Source organism: Nakaseomyces glabratus, chromosome A (genome assembly GCF_010111755.1).
Source record: "Nakaseomyces glabratus chromosome A, complete sequence".
Classification (NCBI taxonomy): Eukaryota; Fungi; Ascomycota; class Saccharomycetes; order Saccharomycetales; family Saccharomycetaceae; genus Nakaseomyces; species Nakaseomyces glabratus.
Window position 1 is genome coordinate 254,925 of NC_088951.1, and position 25,642 is coordinate 280,566.

General features: G+C 41.2%; 10 protein-coding genes and 1 non-coding gene across 11 annotated transcripts; 6 read left to right on the forward strand and 5 right to left on the reverse strand.

The window, feature by feature from the left end:
* Window positions 1-4,406: 4,406 nt before the first annotated feature.
* On the forward strand, window positions 4,407-5,225 carry GVI51_A02013 (uncharacterized protein; the record flags this gene model as incomplete). The annotated part of the gene is made up of 1 exon (XM_444862.1): window positions 4,407-5,225. The coding sequence occupies one exon, from the start codon at window positions 4,407-4,409 to the stop codon at window positions 5,223-5,225; it is 819 nt and encodes a 272-aa protein (XP_444862.1).
* Window positions 5,226-8,245: 3,020 nt separating this feature from the next.
* On the forward strand, window positions 8,246-9,064 carry GVI51_A02035 (uncharacterized protein; the record flags this gene model as incomplete). The annotated part of the gene is made up of 1 exon (XM_444863.1): window positions 8,246-9,064. One exon carries the CDS (start codon window positions 8,246-8,248, stop codon window positions 9,062-9,064), a length of 819 nt encoding a protein of 272 aa, XP_444863.1.
* Window positions 9,065-10,574: 1,510 nt separating this feature from the next.
* On the forward strand, window positions 10,575-11,414 carry GVI51_A02057 (uncharacterized protein; the record flags this gene model as incomplete). The annotated part of the gene is made up of 1 exon (XM_444864.1): window positions 10,575-11,414. One exon carries the CDS (start codon window positions 10,575-10,577, stop codon window positions 11,412-11,414), a length of 840 nt encoding a protein of 279 aa, XP_444864.1.
* Window positions 11,415-11,915: 501 nt separating this feature from the next.
* HXT3 (sugar porter family MFS transporter) lies at window positions 11,916-13,586 on the reverse strand (the record flags this gene model as incomplete). Its single annotated transcript, XM_444865.1, has 1 exon — window positions 11,916-13,586. One exon carries the CDS (start codon window positions 13,584-13,586, stop codon window positions 11,916-11,918), a length of 1,671 nt encoding a protein of 556 aa, XP_444865.1.
* Window positions 13,587-14,584: 998 nt separating this feature from the next.
* Window positions 14,585-14,851, forward strand: GVI51_A02101 (uncharacterized protein; the record flags this gene model as incomplete). The annotated part of the gene is made up of 1 exon (XM_444866.1): window positions 14,585-14,851. The coding sequence occupies one exon, from the start codon at window positions 14,585-14,587 to the stop codon at window positions 14,849-14,851; it is 267 nt and encodes an 88-aa protein (XP_444866.1).
* A 1,122-nt stretch (window positions 14,852-15,973) lies between these two features.
* On the reverse strand, window positions 15,974-17,305 carry SVF1 (Svf1p; the record flags this gene model as incomplete). The annotated part of the gene is made up of 1 exon (XM_444867.1): window positions 15,974-17,305. The coding sequence occupies one exon, from the start codon at window positions 17,303-17,305 to the stop codon at window positions 15,974-15,976; it is 1,332 nt and encodes a 443-aa protein (XP_444867.1).
* A 1,085-nt stretch (window positions 17,306-18,390) lies between these two features.
* Window positions 18,391-19,350, forward strand: MRP1 (mitochondrial 37S ribosomal protein mS43; the record flags this gene model as incomplete). Its single annotated transcript, XM_444868.1, has 1 exon — window positions 18,391-19,350. The coding sequence occupies one exon, from the start codon at window positions 18,391-18,393 to the stop codon at window positions 19,348-19,350; it is 960 nt and encodes a 319-aa protein (XP_444868.1).
* Window positions 19,351-19,807: 457 nt separating this feature from the next.
* On the reverse strand, window positions 19,808-21,145 carry PAL1 (Pal1p; the record flags this gene model as incomplete). Its single annotated transcript, XM_444869.1, has 1 exon — window positions 19,808-21,145. The coding sequence occupies one exon, from the start codon at window positions 21,143-21,145 to the stop codon at window positions 19,808-19,810; it is 1,338 nt and encodes a 445-aa protein (XP_444869.1).
* A 390-nt stretch (window positions 21,146-21,535) lies between these two features.
* YPS7 (putative aspartic endopeptidase) lies at window positions 21,536-23,299 on the reverse strand (the record flags this gene model as incomplete). Its single annotated transcript, XM_444870.1, has 1 exon — window positions 21,536-23,299. The coding sequence occupies one exon, from the start codon at window positions 23,297-23,299 to the stop codon at window positions 21,536-21,538; it is 1,764 nt and encodes a 587-aa protein (XP_444870.1).
* Window positions 23,300-23,625: 326 nt separating this feature from the next.
* tM(CAU)1 lies at window positions 23,626-23,698 on the forward strand. The gene has a single exon. It is a non-coding gene; the product is annotated as a tRNA-Met (tRNA).
* Window positions 23,699-23,875: 177 nt separating this feature from the next.
* On the reverse strand, window positions 23,876-25,597 carry ATP22 (Atp22p; the record flags this gene model as incomplete). Its single annotated transcript, XM_444871.1, has 1 exon — window positions 23,876-25,597. The coding sequence occupies one exon, from the start codon at window positions 25,595-25,597 to the stop codon at window positions 23,876-23,878; it is 1,722 nt and encodes a 573-aa protein (XP_444871.1).
* Between the last annotated feature and the right edge of the window lie 45 nt (window positions 25,598-25,642).

The following is a 25,642-nucleotide window of genomic DNA, read 5'->3' on the forward strand; positions in this document are numbered from 1 at the left end:
TAAAATATTCTGCATTATTTGAGTGCAGGGGTATCAATTTGATATTATTGGCTATTTCAAGTTATACTGCGGCTCTTAAAGACAACACATGCCCCACATGTAATATCCACATCCTGTATCAGAGCCGTGTAAAGTATTAAGTTTTTGAGTATATAGATAAGCTCATAAATTTAAGATAAACTCGAACCTACTTATTATTCTAAACAAAAGTGATTATATGATCATACTGTCCAAGAATATGAGCGTTCAACGACCATGGCGTAAGGCTATAGCAGACTACTCATACCGGTACAGAAGTTAGTCTATGAAAGATAAGATAAGATAAGATTCCTAATCAGGAAAGAAACCGAGTTAGGGCTTCTTAGAACCAGTTTATCTGCCAAAGATGAAAGGTATAAAAGGAGCCCTCATCTCTATTAGTCTATGAAGTTAAACCTAAGTTCTAGTATCTTATTCTGTATAATGAAGAAGGATTAGCAGTATATTTTGTATAATATTCCATTAGAGTTTTGAATTACTATCTTATCATCATGTCTTCTAAGTATAACTGGACACATGAACTAACTACTCCACAAGATCATCTTACAATATCGCAACAATGTCCTTCACCACACATTGTACGTGAAGGCTAGTCTTTGACGAACACAAAAATAACAAGTGCATCTGGCATTTATGAGTGACTGGCTAGGATATTAGTTTCGTCACGATTGTTGCTGAAATTTTTATAAAAGTGAGAAACTTTTTATTGGAACTATTATCTTACTGTGAATTTCAGGAATATAGTTCCTGTCAGATAGGAATTGTAGTCATGATATTTGTTAGATATTATTCTGACAAATAAATAATTTCGTCTTGCATATGATTCCTCAAATATGACATTGAGGATGGAAAATGCAAGGTATCGAACTTGGTTATAGTAAGCTATTCTCAAGTTCTAATATTCTCTGATCCTAATTTGGAGTGGTATTGCCACCTTTCCTCAATTACAATTAAAAATATTGCAGAGAAAATTCGTTCCTGTTACATAACAACAGCAGTCTTCTATCTTAATGTTTTCTCTACAAGATTAGAAGTTGTTTGTTCTACGTAGTGATAAAATACTTTCTTTAATGTTGGCCTAAATCATTTTCAAGATATATTATAATGCAGAATTTGTGAAATACTATTGATTTTATGTAGAAATATTACTATAAAGGTTCCTATTTGTTATTGATCTCATCTTGTTAGTCTGAGCCATTTTGATAGAGAATCTAATAAGCACCCTTTTATATAAAAGAAGATGATAACAGATATTTCACACTTCAGATGCCAATATCTCCAGATTGTAGGATTACAATTAGATAAATTATTATACAGGCATATAAGCTGGGAAGCAGGTCGAAATCTCTTTTTGTTTCTTTAATGTGTTACATGTTTTTATTCGTTGAGCTTTTTCCAAGGTCACCAAATCAATTAAAACTTTTTGCCGCTGTTAGCACGTATACGTAACTTTCCAGCGTTTTTTACTACTTTCTTGGCACTAAGTAAAATACAAGTTGGGATATCTTTGAATATCATGAAATATTTTACCTTCTAATACGTCTTTCGAAAAACTCACCGATGCTCAATAGGTGATCTCTCGTGTAGCTTTCTTGTTTAATCTCCATACTGATATCAAAAATTACTAAGAATAACAATTTTATTTTCCTTATTATCATCTTGTGGGATCGAGTAACACAATTAATCTTAAAAATGATTATTTTGGTATAGGCAGCCAACAGTACATAGAATGGTAGTATATGGGTTTCTTACAAAATGGAGGTTACGTGAAAGATGATTATCCAGATGAGGGAAGAGCATTGATGCTGGTCTCAGAATATTACGTACAACACATTACCACCGCTAACTATTATAATAAATGTGTTAAAATTATCCTGATCGGTTTAATTGTGTCAACAAACTTAGGTCTTTAATTTCTGACTTCTTTTCTTTTATTTAGATTCAGTAATTGTGTGAACTAAAATATTATAAAGTGTGCTAGACTATAAAGGATGCAGTAGAACGTCAGATCTCTGTTTATCTAGTATAGTGTATCGTTAGAACCTAGAATTTCTGCAAGAAGATTTCGTTGAAAACCTTTTTTCTTTATTATCGATGGTTGCAAATTGAACAATTGTCGGTTTTGATGTTGTTGCAAAATACTAACTTGCAGGAATAAACGGCAGTCAATATTCAACTCTTACTGCTATAAGAAAAAATTGTTAACATAGCCGCAAAAAAAAATGCCTACGTAAATGATCTGGATGGCTAAATATGAATGTCTAGTTATCTTGCAAGATAGGGGCATTATGTAAACACAGAAAGTGGCAGGATATTTGACAATACGGCTGTAAATGACAAGTTGCTTATATCAGCTAAGAAGAAAAAAGAAAGAAAAAGAAAAAGACGTAAATAAAATATTATCGATATTATGATCCGTAGCACAGTTTCTTTTCTTGATCGCATGTTTCTGTAAATGTTCTCAATAGTGTTTGTATTGCCTATGTCTCATAAAATGATACCACTAGTAAGACACGACTAGGACTATGGTTTTTTTTTTCTAGCTCCTACGATTTGTTTGTACTCAATTAACCCATTTAACAGCAGAGAAATTTATGTTTTATGCCAGCACAGGTGTAAACATGTCAAGATTTTATTTCTGATTATACGAAAAACTACTTTGACGGTTAGAGGTGCGTATGGTTCGTTAACACTTTTTTCTTTTTTTCATAATTTGCAATTGCCAAGACAGATGTGTTTGTTTTCTTGCTGTTGCTTTGACAGCAGTAAAATTACGTACAAAGTTTAAGTTATAAGTAATATGACGTCATCTAAATATACAATTGATGGTCCTCGGAGTTAGTGGGTTACGGTGCGAAAAACGAAAACTTAATCTCTCACTTCAAAGTCAAATTATGCGGGAGGTTTTCACGCTATTCTTCACGGCTCTTAGTATTTCACGAGGATTTCTGGGAATTCTTCACTACATAAAGTTTCCTCACAATCATTCCAGTTAGAAATGTTGTACCAACTGTACTTGGCGGTCTATGTATCGAGAGCTCTTTAAAATCCAAAGCTACGGCGCGCATTTAACTCGTTAAAAAAACCAAAAAAATATTATGCTACTACTTATTAGGTGCTAAATAGCTAAGTGTATATAATTTAAATTACTTAGACTGTCCCTATTAAAACAGCGCAAATTTAGCTGTTTTGGCTAGTTCATAATAGATATAGATATGGTCAAAACAGGGAAAGAATATTGTTATTGATAATAGTATTGATGAGAATAATTATTGTAGTTGAAAAAGTAATAAGCTTAACTGCTGTTTGTACAAGTAGAATGTGAAACACTTTCTGGGTACATTGTGTAGGAGAATACTTGTGTTTTTGATTTCTAAATAGTTACCTTCTGGATGTTAGTAAAGGTGACGAACCAGAGAAAAGCAAAATAAGACAAAATCTATGTAACAGTTTGATTTTATTTTTTAATTTGACTGATAAAACTCGTCTCTTGCTCAGTGTACTATTTAGCGTTGGGCACCTCGTTTCAATATTATTTTTTTTCGTATTTTTGAAAGTTGCAATTATAATTTTTGTTGCAAGACATAGTGCAAACGTAATTCAACAAATAACATTCTGAAAATTAGCTGTGAGCAATACCCTCCTATATTGATGACCTGTTACAGTTTTGCGACCATTTACTGCTAGTTCTCTCACTTTCTCTTCGTTAATTTCGGAATACAATATAGGTAGCGCTCGTAAATATCGTCAGAGAAAGTAATTAAATTATACCAGAGGACTTCTAATGCTGTTAATAACAATTTATTTCTTTATTTGGCGTAAACTGAAGCAAATGGATGCAAAACTCAACAAAAGGTGTTCATAAAATTATGGTAATGGAGGAATAAGAGCACAAGTATTATTTCTCAGAATAGTTACGTTGAGTTGATAGAATCTAGTTTTCTTCTATTTATTACAGTGCACAATAGAAATGATATTATTAGTAACAATAGACATAGAGGGTAATTTTGATAACCTGATTGTTTAGACTTCTCCTTTCCTGGCAAATAAGATGAAGACGCCATATTTGTAACAAAAGAAAGTGCCTCATAATTTGTATGAAGTCGTAATGTTTTTCTTAGAACCTTTCTGTGACTAAGAAGTAGCATACTCTGCTCTATTAGTTCAACTTAAAATGATAAAAATATGAATTTTTCGATGCAACCAAGTAAACAGTTTAATGGCACCCACCATGAAAATTTTTTATATAAAAAGAGCTCTTTGAACCCAAAAGTAACAAACATAAATGTCTTCTTTTAGTAGTGCTTATATGATAAATTCGGAAATAACCAAGCAAATAAACCATTCACTACATTCGCTTTGAAATCATGAAATTTGGTGGATTTTCTACTCTTACTCAAGCTGCTGCTGCGTTGGCTTTGTTCAATGCTGTCGATGCGTTCGACGCTTCCTCTCCAGGACGTACTGATTTGAATACTACTGAAATTGACACTGGGGCTTTCTTGGGTGACTTGGATGTCGTCAAAGTTCCAGAAAGTGCAAATTTGAGTGAGTACATCTTGACTTACGCAGGTTCCGACAAAGCATTGCTTGACGAAAAGACTGGTTATGTCTTGTTGAACATCACCCAGAACTACGCTGGCAATGACACCATGGCCAAGCGTGATGTTAAGGTTTACGGCTATGATGGTTGGTACCAAACCTGGCACCAAATGCAGACCGTTAACAAAGGTGAATGGTGGTCTCCATGGTACCCAATCTCCCAGTGTGTTTCCAATGGTCTGAACGATGCTGAGGCTTCCATTAGTGTTAACTTTGCCTATACCTACACCTGGTCTTTGGAATGGGGCTTGAATGCTGGACCAGATGTTGTCGGTGCATCGATCGGTTACTCAATTAGTGATTCTGTTGGATGGGGTGGCCAATTCCAATGTAACATTGCACCACACACTAGAGGTCAAATTTGGTACCAACAAAGAGTTGCCTGGGCAGATATTCAGAAGCAAGACTGTCGCAGGGAAAACAATGGTAAGGTCACCTGTAGTCCATGGTCAGCCTTCAACCGTGTTAATGCACCATTGAAGGGTGCCGACAATGTTCATTTGGGATGTAGTTCTGGAGAGGATAACATCCAATGTGATGCTCACTTTGATTCTCGTTTGGGTCAAATCTTCAGAAACATTTGAAGGACATAAAATGATAAAAAGTCCACTTTTTATTTGTATATCCTATCATAATTTTCAAATTGGAAAGCTTTTTGTTTTTATTTTATGTTACTTTGCATTGAATATTAGATGAGCATAGCATATTATAAGGTCTAGATCAAAGCACTGGAGATAAATGTCCAGATTATTGAAGTGCTTTTAAAAAACCTATATATTGTATGATCTGTATTGTATTCACATAGGTGTTATTTAGTCAATAAAACATTAATTTTTTTCAAATACGTGGTTTTTAATAAAATTTCCATGATTCATCCGGTAATGGAACTCTTCAGTCGGCTAGTTCTGTACTATGGAGCTCTTTATTGGCCTTTATCATCTTTAGTCTAAATAAACAATAAACGACAATTACATGGAGAGCGTGGTTAACCAATCAAAACTCTATTTAATAAAATTGGTTGCTTTCTTTCGATTATAATGATCTATGAGAGTTAACAAATTTACTATCCTTATCTCATAATCTACGTTCTATTTATGTTTTGGTAACAATATACCACGTTTCGTTAATTACAGCGAATTTGTTCACACGGTGTGAGCACTTATTCTAAGTAAATGTCGACCTTAAACAATACGCAGATAACACTTCTATTCTTTACTATTATATTGTGCGTCATTATCTTAAGATATCATATTGGGAGTATTTCTTGCTCCTATGTATAGCGTTAAGACTACGGTGGTTAACGATACATACAAGATACTAACTAAGGAAACATTAAATCACGCCTGAGTTTGTGGTTTGTACTACTAGCAATACTTTCTTAAAAGGGTAGGATTTGAAACCAAACATTCCTTTCTAGTTGATACTCACCAAAGCAAAATCTGGACCATTGATATAATTACCAATATTAAGACTTAACAAAGATCAATGCGCCATATATGCTTAATGTTCCATGTGGAAGAACTTAGTAGTTGAAACATTCAATGTTCTGGCCTGATATCTGGCAATTAACCTACTAACGAGTTGAACTTGTCTGCAATTTAATACGTTGATATTTCTCTTGGCCCAACCACATTAATGACATGATACTCTTTAGGGAAATCTTCGACTTCACATATTATGAGACTGATTTAGTTAATCATCCGAAAGATAAGACAGGATGTAAAGACCTCGACTGTCATAATTCATTTTCCATTAATTCAAAGATAGGGGCATAATTTACTAATTTTGAGTGACTTTATTGAAATTTCAAATCTATCTTGACTACAAAGCAGAATTACTACGGAAATGCAAATAGCTAGTAGATTGCTTTCAATATCAAAAATCTTACTACTTGAAATTCATGCATTCTAAATAATCGTCACTGTTGCATTCAAAATAAAAGATTCTATATGGTGCTTAATCTAGTAAATGTATATCACTTGGTTCTTGAATACTCAAGATATTTCTTTTCAGTTGCTACAGCCCCATACAACATGTCTCAGTCCAATCACACAAGTGACTTACTGAAATTTCGCATAGTTAATAAAAAAATTCCATCGCTCATAGAATTACCACAATGGCGATAGGGAAAGATGACTAACCCCTCATTTTCCGCATGTCTTGTTGTCCAACAATGCATGTTAAACTTTCTCAACAAGTGACTGTAGAAAGAAATTGCTGTAGGAATGAATTTGGTTGCTTCTCAAATTGGCTGTTCAAAAACCTCAACAATATGCTTAACTAGCTACATTGAAGTGATCTACTTTTTTGAAGTTGTCTTCAAGATCATCTGTAACAAACTAAGGTCTCAGCGAAATGGGTAAGCAACAAGTTCACAACTAAGAGATCCAATTAGAAATGATTTACGAGTTATGAAAGTTACCAATAATCAAGAGTCATCCCGAATTTTAGTTCATGCCAAGAGTCGGGTTCTAAAAATATGAAAAGAGCTGGAAAGCTTCATAAGTTATTGTGGTACCTACAAATAACGGTTGCTTAAGGAAATAATGGTTGCAAAAACAATTGTTACAAAATCAAGGTTTACAGAACTGTAAGAAAACAATTGAGTGTATGAAACGTGTGGGTCAAGATGTATTTGCGAAACAAGACATAGAACTATTGATTGGTCAATAAAATTATAGTGGTAATCAAGGAAGAGTTATCCCCATAAGACTGGATTCCTGATAAGGGGGGAAATTATGCGCACCTTTGGAGAAACATCAATAATTAGTCCCGTTATTCTGACTTCTTTGGACTTAACTCACAGAGTGTTATAGGTGTAGTTTGTAAAGTACTGATAAGCATTTTCATCTTTGTGAGCGTCACGGTAGAGGTTGTACAATTGCATACATTCACCAGCTGAAATGAAAATAAAAGTATTGAACTATCATAAAGGTTGAAAACGGTACGTCGAAATTAAGTGGTAAGCATAACTAATATGATTCAAGAAATGATAACTGAATAATAATTTTGACTAGATTGGCTCGTGGCATAGTGAAATATCTTCTTTTTAGGTGAATTGGGTTAAGTTTATTAGTCAATCCAGTAGCACTCTGTTTCTTGTATTTATCAAACGGTTCAATTTGTATGGTAGAAATATCTACTTAATGTTTGAGAGTAACTTAATTTATTAGTCACTTGGAGAAGTTCATTAATACTATTAATTTGAGAATAACAAGCTGAATAAAATTTAAGCTTGTGACTCACTGCAGGATGACCTTCAATCCAAATTGCCCTGGAGGTAGAATGGAAACTTTCTAAGCAGCAGTCGGCAAAGAACTAATCTTCAATACAATTCTCGCCACTCAATTGGTCGAGCATCCAATATCTGAATAATTAGATGAACAACTCACAGAAAGTCATGGAGAGCGGTTACAAATAATGATATTGTGATGCTCTCCACAGTTGTAACTTTTGTGTCTTGATTATTTTTAAAAGGTATAAAAGGTGACACTAATTTCTCTTGAAGGATATTATATGCCTTTCTCTTTGTTACTTTTGTTGAAAACAGAAGATAACAAGTATTATCAACAGAAACTTAATATTACAGATACTTTTTTATATCATGAAATTTGGTGGATTTTCTACTCTTACTCAAGCTGCTGCTGCGTTGGCTTTGTTCAATGCTGTCGATGCGTTCGACGCTTCCTCTCCAGGACGTACTGATTTGAATACTACTGAAATTGACACTGGGGCTTTCTTGGGTGACTTGGATGTCGTCAAAGTTCCAGAAAGTGCAAATTTGAGTGAGTACATCTTGACTTACGCAGGTTCCGACAAAGCATTGCTTGACGAAAAGACTGGTTATGTCTTGTTGAACATCACCCAGAACTACGCTGGCAATGACACCATGGCCAAGCGTGATGTTAAGGTTTACGGCTATGATGGTTGGTACCAAACCTGGCACCAAATGCAGACCGTTAACAAAGGTGAATGGTGGTCTCCATGGTACCCAATCTCCCAGTGTGTTTCCAATGGTCTGAACGATGCTGAGGCTTCCATTAGTGTTAACTTTGCCTATACCTACACCTGGTCTTTGGAATGGGGCTTGAATGCTGGACCAGATGTTGTCGGTGCATCGATCGGTTACTCAATTAGTGATTCTGTTGGATGGGGTGGCCAATTCCAATGTAACATTGCACCACACACTAGAGGTCAAATTTGGTACCAACAAAGAGTTGCCTGGGCAGATATTCAGAAGCAAGACTGTCGCAGGGAAAACAATGGTAAGGTCACCTGTAGTCCATGGTCAGCCTTCAACCGTGTTAATGCACCATTGAAGGGTGCCGACAATGTTCATTTGGGATGTAGTTCTGGAGAGGATAACATCCAATGTGATGCTCACTTTGATTCTCGTTTGGGTCAAATCTTCAGAAACATTTGAATGATTTTTTCTGTTATTTCGACCTGGGTAGCTGTCGATCTTTTTCATTTACCCTTTTTTTTTTATTATTTGAAAGTCCCGATTAATCAATAATGATCTATGAAATTGCCATTCATATACAAGACGTGTCGTAAAGTTAATTATCGCCATAATTATAATATATTCTTAAAAAAGAGCAGACTCTGACTTAAACTGTTAAAAAAAAAAATGAAAAAGCACTTAAAAAAATAAAAAAATAATACTTGTATGTTAATGGGACGGTATCCTGTTTCCCAACTATCAATTACTGTAAACGCACGTCCTTCAAAATCACTAATTAGCTTTATCTACTTTGTATATTTCTTATATTGATTAATTTAGAAACTGACTTTCAAATCGACGTTTCCTTCGTATTCTATTCGATTCCGACAAGTGAAAAAAAGAGTGCCTCGCCTTGTTAACTTAATGGGCTTTCTTAACAACTAGATAACTACTAATTTCATCAATCCCTTCCTTTTTTCCAGGTTCAACTACCTGTCGATTTCAAAACTGTACCAGAGTGAATTGGTTTTGGTCTAACCAGAAACAGAAAGCCAGGACTATATATTTATAAATGACTCATATTTAATCTATTATACATAAAATTACCTGGATAGCTGAGAATCATATTGGCCCTGCTTCCACCATATGATTCCTTTTCCCCGCTGCTCATCAATTTGTTTCATACATATGCCCCAATTTTTGGGAGTAAAACTATGAAATTCAAGTTGGAGAGTCATTTAGAACCATATCAGATTTTTTAATCCACCTCATTCGTTTCACTAACAACAATTTGTCAGTGCTAGAGCCTTCTTTACTGGTTACCTAATTGAGAACCTTTACTGCACCAGAAATCTTTCTCGAAGTACCATTGGCAGCCATTCGGAAAAATTCCTAGAAAACGACTGATATAAGCAAATGGTCAAATTGAAAGTGGGATGTAGACTGATAATACCCGTTGACCCTTGCAACGTTGTTAGATATTGCAGTAGCTAATAGTACCGTTGGGCTCATCTGCAAGATGAAGGCTCTGGGCGAACGGCACCTTAACATATCAAGTTTAGTAGTTCATCGCACGTAAAGTTCCTCTCGGCAGAAGTACTTGTGTCGATAAATAATATATTGATATTTGGGCACAGAGTTATTCTGAGCAAATGTTCCTGTTGATTAATTATAATACAAGTTGGGAAAAACTAAACAATACGTAATACCTAAATTCTTTTACTACTACCATTGTGTGTTACAACTAAGGGCTTTTATTTCAACAAGTCTTTTAAAACCTCAGCCTTCGATGCAACCATATTATGTAGTTGTACATATTTGTTTCATATATAAGATAGGAACTTTTAAATCGAAGGAAGTTCATGTATTATGAGGTCGTTTTCTTGGCATTTTCTATGCTTTATTTTATTTGTTGTATCTCGAACATTCCACATCACTTCATATATACTCTAATTGTATATATATCTCACTCATAGTAGTTCCTGAAAATATGTCCGCTTTGAATGGGAGAGCATACGTCCCAAAATTTGCTTTGAAATTGGTATGTCTGCTGCTATGCTTTGAACTTGTCTCTATTGTTTCTGCCATGGGAGGTATCCCTACAGGTCTTCCAGAACCACAATTACAAAACAATTTAGACGTCGATGACAGTGACAATCTTGTTACGATCCCGGATGAGGGAAACTTCCACGACTACATTGAGAAGTATGCTGGAAAGAATACACCATTATTGGACAAGAGATCAGGTAATTTAATCGTTGATATCAAGAAGGTCAAAGATGCTTCCGACTCTAGCAGTATTCAACCACATACTACAAAAGTCTACTCTAAGAACAAAAAAACTCATACATTTAAAGTTATGAGTCTAAACTCTACTGAAGAAGTTTGGTCTGACTGGTTCCCAGTCTCTAAATGCGATATAGGTTTAGGTGATAACGATAATCAGATAAAACTTAAGTATGCGTACCATTACAATTGGACTAAAGAAGATACATTAGATGCTGATTTTAAGCATATAAAATCTCTGTTAAAATTGCCCATTTCCAAAGAAGTTGGAATCGGGAATACCTTTAAATGCGGTGCGGAAGCTGGGCAAACTGTCCAAGTGTGGTTACAACAAAGATGTATAAAAGCATTAATTCAGACACAGGAATGCACAAAGGAATCTTCAAGAGTCATAAAGTGTAATGACTGGGATAATGGAACGTATATTATGGCACCTTTGAAAGGTATAGGCAATGTTCAATTTGGCTGCAGTGGAACTGACAATCATACTGAATGTGATGCCAAGATGGACCCTAAATTAGGAAAGAAATTTAAGAAGTCATAGCTTTATTTATGATACTAAAGCTCATACATTTAATTTTGCATATTTTCTCGATTAGTGTTCCAAGAATTTCTTGACATCTCTCGCAAACAATATATACGTAAAATACATATATTCTATATGCAATATTACAAAAGTACTTCTCAGAGTCCATTTTAGTCCATCATTTACTACAAAGATATGTGGACATCATAATGTGTAGTAATCACTAGGAATTGCTGTTCGATTTCGCGAAATCAATAACTAAGTACAATGGGTTGAATTTGATGATAATATCCTTTTAAATTAACGTAAGAAATTTAATTTTATATGCATGAAATATTTTAAAAAAAATATGCTAATATACAATGACAAAAATTTAGTTTGAAAATGGGGTAATCTTATATATTACCGCAATAATCAGAGTTTCATATCAAATGAACTTTATTCATCCACCTGGGATTCTTCTTCATATCTGAGAATTGATTTATATAGTGATCAGTTGGTAGTGCCCAAATGACGGCATTAATTTCTACCAATGACTCTCTTGTACCATGGTGTGTCATCATGAAGTAAAGCATCGGCGTCATAGCTGTCATCTCTTTCGGATTCTGGGACCCACTTGGAGGACTTCCATGGTAGAACACCTTCGGCGTACATCTCATCGACTTCTTCCAAAGTCAAACCTCTAGTTTCGTTGACGAAAAAGAAAACGTAGAAGTAAGCAAAGACCATACAGCCCATAAAGACGTAACCGTAGTAGAAGTTAATGGCATTGGTAATAAATGGTGTGAAGAAGGCAATCAAGAAACCCCAGATCCAGTTGGAAGCAGAGGCAATGGACATGGCCTTGGTCTTGATTCTCAATGGGAAGGATTCGGAGATAATAACGTAAGCAATTGGAGCCCAGGTGGTAGCGAAACAGAAGATGTAGAAACAGGAGAAGACGATCATACAGTTACCGGCACCCTTGGAAGAGCCATTACCTTGACCATTTGGCCATAATCTGGTAACACCAACGGAAGCGTAGACAACGTAACAGCAGACCATACCGGCGGCACCGTACAGCAAACAGTTACGACGACCGAAACGGTCGACGGTGAACAAAGATAAGAAGGTAGAGAAGAAGTTAACGACACCGAAAACGATAGAGGTTTGGAAAGAATCTTCCAAACCAACAGCCTTGAAAACAGTAGTACCGTAGTAGAAGAAGTAGTTGTCACCAGTCAATTGTTGCAAAGATTGAATCATGATACCCATAATGGTACGTCTCAACATAGCAGGCTTACCAGTGATCAATTCGGACCAAGAAGCAGTACCAGCGGCATTAGCTTCTTCGACCTTGGCTTTCAAGATGGTGAATTCTTGTTCGATGAATGGGTGTTCAGCTGGCAACTTGTTGGCAGCACATAGAGACTTACGAGCAGCATCGTCATCTCCGGCTTCGATCAAGTAACGTGGGGATTCTGGAACGAAGGTCATACCACCGATCATAAGCAAAGCCCAAGCGAAACATAGACCCAAAGGAACTCTCCATTGGACAGAGTTGGAGTAGTTCTTGGTACCGTAGTTAGTACAGTAACCCAAGAAGATACCCAAAGTGATCATGATTTGGTATAGAGAGACCAAAGAACCTCTCAATTCCTTAGGAGCGACTTCAGAAATTAGAGTTGGGGAAAGCACAGAGATACCACCAACACCCAAACCGGAGATGATTCTACCGATGAAGTATTGGTACCACTTGTCAATGGTAGCGATTTGAATCACGATACCGACAATGTAAATTAGCACGACAGTCACCAGACCGGCCTTACGACCTTTAGTATCACCGATTTTAGACAAAACAACACCACCGATGGCACAACCGATGTTGAAGATACCGACAACTAGACCGGTTCTAACCTTGGACAAGTATGAGGTACCATCAGCGTGCTTGGAACCGATTCTTCTGATGAAGTCAGTTTGGTTGACGAAACCGGAAATGGTACCGGTATCCCAGCCGAAGATGAAACCACCGAAAGCGACCAAAGCACAGGAGATACTCACTGCGATGTAGGCGCTCTTACCGTTAGGGTTTTCGATCTTGGCCTCCTTCTCGAGGGTATCTGGATCCAGATCATCCCTCTTGTAGCTGTTGTCAGAATTTTGCGAAGGATAATTCTCAAAAGACTCGGAATCTTTATTAGAACTACTCATTTTTTTTTCGAACTTGTATTTGTTTGTGTATTGTAGTACTTATTGGTATTCATAACTTCAAAGAGAATATACCAACTTAGAGAGCTGGATGTCCAACTTATATAGCAATTTCGAAGCAAAAAGAAACAAGCTAAAAAGAAAATTTTTTTTTTGGTTAATGGAGAGAACTTCCATGGGATTGGAATTGATTTCCCATAAAATTATGGGGGAGGTTATGGGGAGGGAGGGATTGGAAGCAAAAAATATACGCGGAGTAGTGCTTTATTAATAATTTTGACCCAATAATAGGACAAAGGGTCAAAATTACTTTCTTTTTTTTCTTAAACTCTTGTGTTGTATTCATCATTTGTTAAAGGGTCCAGTACAATCCCAACTCAGTGTGTAATGTTAGGTTGAAATATTAGAATGGGTTGGGCAGCTCATCGGTATTATTGTTAAAAGTCCTTCCATTGGGCTTATATTGGGCACTACTGATTCTCTCAGAGACCTGCGTAGTACCCAAATCACAGTCGAGGAAGAACATTCCTGCGTTTCCGTCTGCGTCGCCGTATCTCACCGAATAAAAAAAGAAAGAAAATGTAAGCATAGAATATGAGAAGCAGCAGAGAACCATTACGAAGCACCTCTTCGATCCATTTTGTGGTACGGGATATTCAGTGGGGGGTGATCGGTCTTTTGTCTCGGGGTGTTTCTGTGTTTCTGTGCTCTGTGTTTCTGTGCTCTGTGCTCTGTGCTCTGTGCTCTGTGCTTCCGACGGATCCACGGGTGTGGGCATCGAGAGGGATGTACTGCCCGGAGTCGGAGTGGGAAGACTCAGAGAGACAGGTGGAGGACTCAATAAAGGCAGGTAGCAAAAAAAAAGAAAGAAGAAGGGAGGGGGGATGTACGGCTGTTTACTCGGCAGATAGAATAAAGTCCGTACATTTCTTTTCCTGATGCCACGGTGCTAAAACACGGCTGTACAGGAGTTACTTGGGCTGCATAACAGGAAGATAGGGATGGAGTTGTACGGGTGTTCTACTCTGGAGACAAACCCAGCACCAACCCTCCCAAGCCCAATAGAGAAAGCGCTTGTGCGAGATGATCAAGCAAACCAGCATTTGCAAATTAGAAAGACGGATGCGTCCTCCGTGCACCTCTGTCTGTGCGAGTCCTTATTTAGCAGCGTGCCGAAAAACGGAATTTACGGAGAGAACAGTGCAGGGATTTCCATCAATTACCATTATAAAAGTAATTGTAGCAGAAAACAGAAAAAAAAGAAATAAAGATAAGAGATCGGTGCTAGATTTTCTGGGCGGGGAGCACAATGCCGAGCAACCCTAAATAGTACCAATGTGTGCGAGTGTTTCTGTGTCATAGCACATCCCCCCCAAACTGATCTCGAAGCCAAAGATGTGTTGGCGAGAGATCCTGATACCAGAGAAACAGAGCATGCCAGAGAAACAGAGCATGCCAGAGAAACAGAGCATACCAGTTGAGCATGCCAGTGAGCAGCAATTTCATTACGTCATTTACTTTATACGTCTGACGTGATGATAATACTAGTGGTTCTCACAAGGCTCTGATTGACAATGATGAGAAGAGATACACTTGCTGGTACATATTAGTCAAAAGGACCACTATTTGGAGTCGATATTACTAAACTATAATTGTGGTCAATGGCTTATCAGTTTCGGCTGGGCTCTTCGATGCCAAATAGGAGAAGGAATGGGGGGGGAGGGCCAAGTGATGGGGTCAAAATATAAATGCAATTGTGGAACAAACTTGATGTTTATCCGGTTTTTCTATGATAAATAATAGCGCATACGTAAACAAACAAGTGTCTCTCGATAGATCTTATGACAAGATACACTTTGCGTTAACAAAAACGCTTCTGTCTTGGATTACTCCTCTGCCCCTCTCTCATCGCAGAAACGCTAAAAAATGCTCATTAGTATAAAGTGATATATCAATGGTGGCCATTATAAACATATTTTACTGTCTCTTTTGCACTAAATAAGAGAGGTTCCCTTGGATTAACTAATAAACATAAATAGAAAATATGGCTACGTAAAAAGTATAGAAAGCACAACGCACAATTTTTGGGTGGAGGAAGAAGAAAGATCAGAGAATAATGACAGATAGGCACTCTATGTGCATGCAAAAGATGTAACTCGCTATTTCTCTCCTGCGGGTAAAAAGGGCCTTTCATAAGTAAAACACCTTTGTTCGTGCAGATTTGGGTATTAAATGACGATAGGATTTTAGACTGGATAATGCTGTTATGAAAATGAAGATCAAAGGATGCAATTGTAGTTATGAAATACAATTATCAAAACTGAGATACCTTCAAATATCAATAAATTTCTTGAATCAGAAAAAAAAAAGTAACTTTTGACAGATTTGAACTATTCCTCATTGTAGGATTCTTCAGTAACAACCTCAGACTCGGAGATGAAAGTAACTTCAACCCAAGCTAAACCATTCTTCTTTTCACCGTCGTCTAATTGGAAATGGAAATTCTCGGCATCGCCGAATTGATAGATGTAAGGCTTTGTACCAGCAACACCGGAAACGATGTTCTTAACAAAGTTTGGAACTTCGCCCATGACATCGATTCTCTCAACCATGTTTTCCAAAGGACCTTCAACAACAGCTTTGATCTTGTGCTCATCGTTGTCAGCTTCAACGTCTTCATCCTTGGCGCTAGACTTGTGACCTTTCAATTCGACTCTGATCTGCTTTGGAACGTTCCAACCGACTGAGTCAATTTCCTGGTTCAGGTGCAGAGCGCTGTTGTCGTGTGTCACTGCCAGAATCTCCTTGTCATTCGTTATGATACCGATAGAGACCTTAGTGTTAGAGTACGACTTCGGCGTCGTAAATTCCATCAGCACCATTGTATTTTCCTTGGAATGAAAGAACATGAAGTTCCATGCCTTAGCGGCGTGATGTGGCTTCATACCTTGGAAAGCCATGACGAACATACAGTACGATGGGTCGTCCTCACCGAACTTCAGTGTTCTCTCTTCGTATTCGATAGTCTCTTCGACAGCTTCGTCCTCACCCTCTTGTTCTTGCTCCTCTTGTTGTTCTTTTTCCTGTGCTTGCTCCTCGGCAGTCTTTTCGGCGGTCTCCTTTGGTATCTTGACTTTGATCTCACCAACACATGTGTTTCTTGGCCAGAAAACGTGTCTCATGGACCCCCAAGGCTGTTCGACGTTGTCACCGTAGTAGGTAGAAGGATCGTCACCGAGCTTGGCACCGGGAGTTAGCCTGGTTACCGTCAAGTCCACGATAGATTGCTCGTTTACCTTGGAGATCAAGCGGTACTGTGTGTTATCCGCATTCAACTCAACGGACAAGTCGTCAGCGTAGAAGTTGGCATCCTCGATGCGGAAGTTCTCCAGCTTGGTGGAAGTCCACAAATTCAACTTCTCAGGGTTCTTGGAGTCGAAGATTCTGAAGGTGAACTGCGCAGCGGTGTGCAAACCGATGATGTTTGAGTGGATAATCTGCGCGAAACCGACAACACCAGTGGCCAAGTTGCTGAAATAGAAAGTCACAGTCTCGACATTGGTATGGTCGGGACTCTTCCAGAAGAAATCCTCACGGGTGGTCTCCCTGTAAGGCTGCTTACCTTCCACACGCTCCGTGACCGTGTGTATATACTCCTTACCGTACTCAGGCTCAGCGATACCTGTCACAGCAGACAAACCTCCTTGAATCCACTTTAGCATTGCGTATACTCTACTCTGCTCTGCTCATAGTCCCCAATCACACCAACTAGCTCATCTGTTAAATAAGTTTCAACTTATGCTAGGACCCTTCAATTCTCGAAAGGGTACGGAGAAACTGATGTTATTAGAAAAAAATTTTACTCTCTACGGCGATATCTAAGGGAAAGCCAAATTATTATATTATATTATATTATATTATAGTATATTATATTTGTATTTGTATTTGTATTTGCACTTGCACTTGTACTTGTACTTGTACTTGTATATTATACTACCATGCTTTTTGCATCTTCTATTGTATGTTGCGCATTGAAATGTAGTTTGTCTGGTGCTTAAAACAATTTATCCGATGATATTTGGTTGATTAATTGATCTGTTGAATTTTATTGCAAACCATTGCAACGTGTAGTAGCTGGTACCAACATCATGCTAATTACTATGCAATCCTTGCTCTACAAATTGTATTGTTTAGACTGTATTTTAATTTCCCTGTAATAATTTTAAATGCTATTTGTAATACTATCGTCCCTTGGGTTCAATATGGTACAGCATTAAATATGGCACTACACTACAAGCTCTGCATTGGAATTCTGTTGTGTGTTTCCCTATTTCATATGATTGCAATAAATACTACATTGGTGTGAGTTGTAATTTATCAACTTCAATCACATACAAGAACAAGACAATTTGTAGAGCTGGACATGGTCTTGCCAAGCTAGTACCACTCTGAACACCGCATGAAAACACACTATTGTAAGATTAATTCAGTGCATTGTCATCCATAATTCTAATTACAATTTCTTGCATAAGGATTATAATACTTGTGGATTGATTTTGCTCCACTATAAATATCATACTCAATCAATTCTGCCTTGTAACCGAATTGCCATTTCAATCAACAAAACATAGCATAGCACTTCATCCTACAATGCCATATACCTGTGAATATTGCTACTGCTATTATCTTGGGAAGTGATATCACTTTTGCCTGACCTGGGCCAACTTCAAAGCTGATATTTGAAGAAGCTTACTATGCATACACACTATACGCACACTAGATTCAACAATACCAAAGACCTGCTAAGATGTTCTGCTCAAGATCGGTTCCTAGGTTGAGGGCGTGTGCCAGGAGATGGTACCAGAGGCCCAGCTTACAACATGTATCGCCCGACAAGGAGCTTCCCGGTGTGTTCACTGCCCGAGGATTACAAAATGCATGGTTTGAGAGAGCTGACCACTACGCTGCGCAGTTGAACAAGTACACCCAGGGCACCCAGGAGACCGCTCTGGAGAATATCATCTATGAGGAGTCCCGCTCTTACATCAAGCGTCACATTACCAACTACGCGAGCTTGCTCTACAACTTGGAATTCGCTATGCAGTCGTTGCAAGGGAACCCACAAAACAAGATACCACAGGGACCAATCGGTAGAGAGTCACTGTTGGAGACACCCGCTACGGAGCAACTGATCAAGAATGAGCCTAGGAGCTCTGGTAACACAGATTTACACCAGCTGCTGGAGAATTCATTTGGGTCAATTGCAGAATTCAAGACTTTGCTACTCAACTCGGCGTTGGCCATCTCAGGAGAAGGTTTTACCTGGCTTGTAGCAAGAAAAGTAACACAATCAGAAATGGACAGAGTTTCAAACTCTACCGGAGACAAGATACTGTTCGATAAATTGTTTGTGCTAAACACTTACAACGCAGGATCCCCTTTCAATTTTAACAGGGCTGGATCCATCACTACATTGAACAAGACAGAGAAGGCTAAAGAGGCCAAATCAGAACAGAATTCTACAACTGAAGTGGATGAGTTTTCTAAGACTTTGAAAGATATTAGAAGGGCTAAAGAAGAAGCTGTGGACCCAGAGTTGGCATACATCCCATTATTGGCTATAGATTCTTCACCAAAGGCTTGGCTGCATAACTACGGTGCATTTGGTAAGAGACAGTACTTAGAAAATGTGTGGGAGGCCACAGAATGGAAAGTAGTTGAAAGTAGACTTGCTGGTTTGACTAGATCCTTGGACTCTAGTATTTAAGCTTGTTATCTCCCTTCGTTTTCTCTTTTCTAATTCCAAACTATGAAAATATTCGCGGTTCCAATTAACCATGCCATTTCATTTCCCGTTAAGTAAATATATATTTGAACTTTAGGCAAAATGTATTCTACCTGTATATAAATGTATCACATAAATTTATTATAGTACCCGCCTACAGCATTAAATGCCATGATTACGAGAAAAAGAAATATTATCAAAACTATTTAATCAAAAGTACAGTAAAAAAATGGTAATTAAAAGATAATAATTTATAGTTCAGAAAGAAAAAAACAGATAGAGTCCCTATGAAAAATAGAATACAATGAATAATCAAAAGTTAATGCAACAGCACTTTTGCCCTGGGTATTAGGAAGAAAAATATTAAAAATAAACATAATAACGGAATTTGAAATGACGAAGTAAAAGTAAAACACCCATGAGATGTTCGGTTTCCAGTTTATTTTCTGCCAACTTTCAAACTACGTACTCTTTTCATAAACTTACTGCCTGAAGATTTCTTTAGTGATGATGTTGGAAGTCCCAGGTATACATCTTCTTCATCGTCGTCAGCATGGGAGGAGTTATGTCTGGCCTGGTGAGGTCTCTCTTCTGTAGGTCCACTCCGTGTTCTGGACAAGCCTGCGCCTTTGTAACTATCTGATCTCGATGGGCGACTACTATCTGAGCCTATCCCCAGTCTCTGTGACAGCGATTTATGCCTCTGAACACCAGAACGGTTTGTGTGTGAGTGCTGCTTTATGTCCTGTCTTATAGCAGCTGCAGAAGCTGGAGCACCATCTAGGAAAGTAGTAGATCCCAGACCTACAGTGGTTGGGCCGTGTATCTTCTCCGTTTTACTCTTGATATCCATCTGCTTGATATCACCGACGTTAGGTTTGATTGCGTCCTTGGTGTTAACCGATGTGGTGCTGCCTGCTACCTGGCCGCTAATTCTATATAAATCGTTATCGTCGTCATCCTCCTCGACACCAAACACCTCGTTCATTGCTGACTTCTTAGATGTGACACCACCAATAGTGCTGTTTGGCCCGTCCGCTGGGAACGCCAGCACTGGCGCAGCTTTCGTGTTCTTGTTTCTGTGTGGTGTGACTGCATCAAAGGGTCCGTCATGGTGGAAGGACCCACCGAAGAGACCCGTGACGTCTAGCTTGTCGATGGTATCCACGTTCTTGGGCGTGGCAACTTTGTTCTTCCTCTTCTCTTTCTTCGCCGGCGAGCTGTTGTCTTGGTGACGGCGGTGGCTGTGGTGGCGATGCGGAGCCCTCTCTGCACTTCTGCTGTACTCCTCGCGGTGCCCGCTGCTCCGAGAGTGCTCCCGGTGCACATTACCGCTGTAAGACTCCTTCTCGCGAGGGTATCCCTTGCCTCTGCCGCCAGCAACCTCCTCGTACGAGGGAGGCAGGTCCCTCCTGTGCGAAGGACGCTCCTCACGCTCGCGATCCCGCTGGTACTTCTGCCTCAACTGCTCCTTCTCCTCCTCTGCACTCAAGGCCTTGCCATACCCCTGTGGTGGGGAGTGCACTGGCTGCACTGGCTGCACCGGCGCACCCATATGACCCGAGTCGTGCATATCCCCGTCATCCAGAAACGGGTTAGTATTCTGCCTAACGGGCACTGGCTTCTCCGCCATGCCCAGCGGCGGCGACACGCTGCCGCCGCGGGATGGCGACGTGTTCCCGCGCACCCACTCCTGGTACTGCTGGTCGTGCTGGTACCTCGTCTCCATCCCCGCACTCCTGAACGGATTGTTCACACTGAACGGTCTGCCTGTCATCGTATGTGTTCCTGGGGACCCTCCATATGCCAAACAACAGCTCCGATCCAACACCCTGGCCTTTATATACAAAAGTTGATCCCCAGCCTCAGGAGCCCAAACTGAAAATATTTTTCGCCGAAATTTTTCGTGTCACAATTACCCGGACTTTTATACAGCATAGCCTTCTATATTCTCATATTCTCATATTGTCTATTCTATATTCTTATATTCTCTGTTCTCTGTTCTATATTCTTATGTTCTCTATTCTATTTCTGCAAACTATATCATAACGTATCATAACATATTAGATTCGGTGCAATGCTCGCTTATGGAGTCATTGCGACGCTACTCGAATGCGGGTACCCTGGGTTGTGGGTACCCGGGTGTGGTTGCCGAATGCAATGTAGATTATATCACCATGGAGCCCAGGAGCACGCATGCGGTACCCAGGAGGGATACCAGCCAGGCTGGAGATGTGTGCTGCGCTGTGTTCCTGCGCGACGTCGAGCTGGTGGACGCCAGCGAGTCGTTCCAACCCAGGGTGCCCGAGAGCGAGAAGCTGTCGAACTGTGTAGAGGTCTGCAGCTTCGTAGTGGTGCGCGATGTGTCGTAGAATGACCTCCCATCGCCCGCTATCACGCCGCCAGGGTACACCGTGCCGGCTATCTGGCCCGGTATGCTGGTGATGCGGCTGCCGACCTTCGACGGGTACAGCTGCATCGAGTCGTACGCGGAGTCGCTCTCGTAAGTAGCATACGGTATGTAGCCCGAGGTCATCGACGAAGGGACTGTGCTGAATGTAGCCACTGAAGTCTTGTTCAAGGAATCAGTGAACGTGACGATACTCGCCTGCCTGGTAATTATCTCCTTGCGCTCCCCAGACTTGAAGTTGGCCGCTTGGCCCATCGCTACTCCCTTGCCCTCCAGGTCAACGGCCAAGTATGCGTTCTTCATGAACGCCTGGCCCAGCACGTTGTACCCGGTGAATGTGTTAGGGTACAGTTGCAGCACACAGGCCTCCTGGCCTGTGTTGAAATGCAGTGTGGTGTTTGTGCTCTGGTCGTGCGTCGACGCGAGCAGGTCGCTGAGCGGCACCTTGATGGTCAGGTCTCCGAACGAGAAGTCCACCGTGGCACCACTCGACGCTACATCGCACGACACCAGCCACAGGTCGAGCGACTCCACATACACCGCCGCTATCTGTATAGCTATCTGTATAATCGCCTTAGTAGGTAGGTAGCTCAGCGCGAAACTGGGGTCCAGCAGCACCGGCGCACTGAAGCCATCCGTAGTGACATTGAGGCTCCTGCCCGAGCTGGACGTTATATAGATTGGTCCCATAGGCACCACAGGGTAGCCGTATGCGACTTTGCCCGTCTGCGGGTGTATGTATGGGATCATGTCGAATTTCCTGAACTCGCCCTCCACCAAGTTGGGGTCCACCGCACCGAATATCAGATACCCGGCCTCGTTGGCGTCACTGGTGTCTGCGAATCCGTTCCTCTTCTGGCTCCCCAGCCACAACGAATAGGAACTACTGTTTATCAGGCGTGCCTCTTTCAACGCATCCAGGAAGAAGAACGAGTGGTTGATGAAGTCGCCTTCCAGCTCGGTGTCCGAGTTCAGAGTCCCACCCAGACCTAGAGACCCGTACAGGTAACCAGACGAGTAGTCAGCGTTGAAGAACGACAGGTTCTGCACCGTCAGAGTGTGGTTCCTGAAACTCACACCGCTGTCCACGCCCGACACGTTCAGCGACGAGCTCACGTTCATCAGCCGCATCACATCCATGTACCGCGTACCGTTCAGCGAAATACCGTCTATGAAGTTGATGCTATACTTGTCGCCACCAGTGCTCGACGTCCGCGACTCCTGCGGGTAGTACAGCGGACCCGACAGGCACCCGCTGTCCAGCCTGTTGCACTGCGAGTCCGCATCCCCAGAAACAACCCACACATAGGGCTGCGCCAGCCCCAGCCCAAGCTGCTGCCACTGGCCGGGAGTACCCAGCGTCGCATTCACATAGTACATACCATCGCGTGTGAGCCCCACCGGTATGTTAGGAAACCGCAAGTCCGACTTGAAATATTGCTCCAGCGGAACCTCGCTGGAGTTGCTAGCAAACACATACTGCACTAACAGCAAAAGAAACAGCATCGTACGCGTAGCCATTACCTGTTGTACCTGTTAACCTGTTGTACCTGTTGTACCTGTGGCCAAGAATATCCACTTGCTCTTATATATTCTCTTATCTGCAAAAGTTTGTCACTGATGACCTGCAAGCAAAAATACGTCATTCTGCTGATCGCAACCCCGGGGGGGGGGCAGCCAAGCCATCTAGTACCACACTTCAGCGCGTATACCAGATGGCTTGCTGTAGCGTTCATGTATATGGGGTGTGGAGGGAGTGAACAATACACTTTCAATACACACATACCTGATTTTGGAGTTACCGCTAGTGATTCCCTGTTTTATCCCCGTACACCAACAAATAATATGCTTCTGTAGCTCAGTCGGAAGAGCGTCAGTCTCATAATCTGAAGGTCGAGAGTTCGAACCTCCCCAGGAGCATTTTCTTTTTTGCCATCTGTATGCACGTATGCACTACACTGCCCTCCAAACTGCCCTCTACAGTGTGCTCTCAACATGCACTGCTCTATCTTTTCTGTTACTTGTATTATAAGAATATGTATACCTGCGTTACGCAAATGATTATTTACTCTGTTTCCTGCCTGAAGCGGCCCGGTGCTATACACTCTGCATCAGTTCCTTCACGTCCTCCACGAGCTCCGCACACTCCTCCGTCGGCTCTTCCTCGATGATGCTATCGAGCTTGTCGTCCTCCAGCAGATCGTGGTTGAAATGGTGTGGCAGGGACCAGCCTTGTTGCAAAACGAGCTCCACGAGCCCGTGGTGTCTGACATCAAACCCGCTCTCTAGTATCCGGGTGTACCACTCAAACGCTTGCTCTGGCTCGTTCATCTGCAGCAGTCGCTTGACCATCGTGTAGCATATCTGGAAACTCAACGGCACGTTGTACCGCTGCATCAACTGCAGCAACGCGTGCAACTGCTGCGTGGTGACAGTGCCGTTGTCGTAGATCACCATGGAGAAGGGACACTTCTTCGCGGTATTCTTGACGCTCTGCACCATGCTTTCCCGCCCATAGAAGTCCACCAGCACCTCATACGCGAGCTTGTCGTCCCTCAGCCGGTACCGGATGTGGTACAGGATAACGTTCAGGACACCCGTGTCGAACTTCCATCCTCGCAGCTTGTGCTTGTTCTGCTCGCAGAACTGCACGTAGTGGGAGTACAGGTCGATGCAGCAGTGCCTGAACTTATCGGGACTCATCACACTCGAGCTATATGACAGAAACACGCGGTACAGCTCCGTCAGCAGCACAACGTCAACGCGCTTCATGGCCTTCAACGCAGAGACGCTGTTCGCTTTCTCAAACTTGTCTCTGTCCTCTTGCAGCGACTTGGGATCGATCTTGCCGGGCTCGCCGTGCACTATGTACCGCCACAGCCCCAGCTCGTTGAGCAACTCCGGGAACTTCGTGCCCTTCGCCGTGGTCAGCAGGAACTTGAGCATCAGCGTAGGGTCGTTGAAAGTCCGTATCGTCGACGCAACTGTGCTGGTCAAGTAAGCATTGAACACTTTGCTCCGGGACTTGGTCTGCAGCGCGGGCAGCAGCTCGAATATGAGGTCCGGGGAGTTGTTCTTGCGGAGCATCTGCACGAACAAGTGCACGGGCTTCAGCAGCGCCTGCTGGACCTCCGCGCTGTCCGAGTTCTGCAGCGTGCTGCTCTTGATGTACTCGACCTCGTTCTTGAACGTGCGCAGGAACATCGGTACGTTGCCTTCCATCAGCAGGTAGTAGAGCAGCGAGTTGTTGAACTTTATGTACATGAGCTCAGCGTCCTGCACCGTGCGCGTCCTGTCCGTGGCCAGCTCCGACATCTTCCTCGTCAGCGCAGCCAGGTAGAACTTGACGTACCGGAAGTCCCGGCGCGCGATGAGCCTGTCGAATATCTGCAGCATCATGTCGAAGGTGTAGAGCCTGTGGAACTTCTCGAAAAACACCTGCTGGTTCTCCTCGTTGATCAGGAATATCTGGAACGTCGCCAGTTGGAACTCCACCTCGGAGCCCGTCAGCAGCTTGTTGAAGAACCGCGTGGCATGCGCCAGGTGCACACCGTGCTTGATCAGAAAGTGGTAGTGCGAGTAGAACTTGCTCCCACGCACATGCGTGTTAAACCACCGGTGTACGTGGCTATCCAGCGCCAACACCCGGCCTCCACCAGTAGCAGTAGCAGTAGTTGTAGTTGTAGCAGTAGTTGTAGCTGTAGCAGTCTTAGACCCCGTAGCACTGATCAACTTGTACAGCCGCTGCAACTTCTCGCCGTTGGCCACAGACCTGTCCTGCACCACCCGCAGCAGCTGGCTGTTCACACGTCCCATCATCGCTGCCCGTCTAGCCTCCCCAGCACTCTTGATGGCCAATATTTG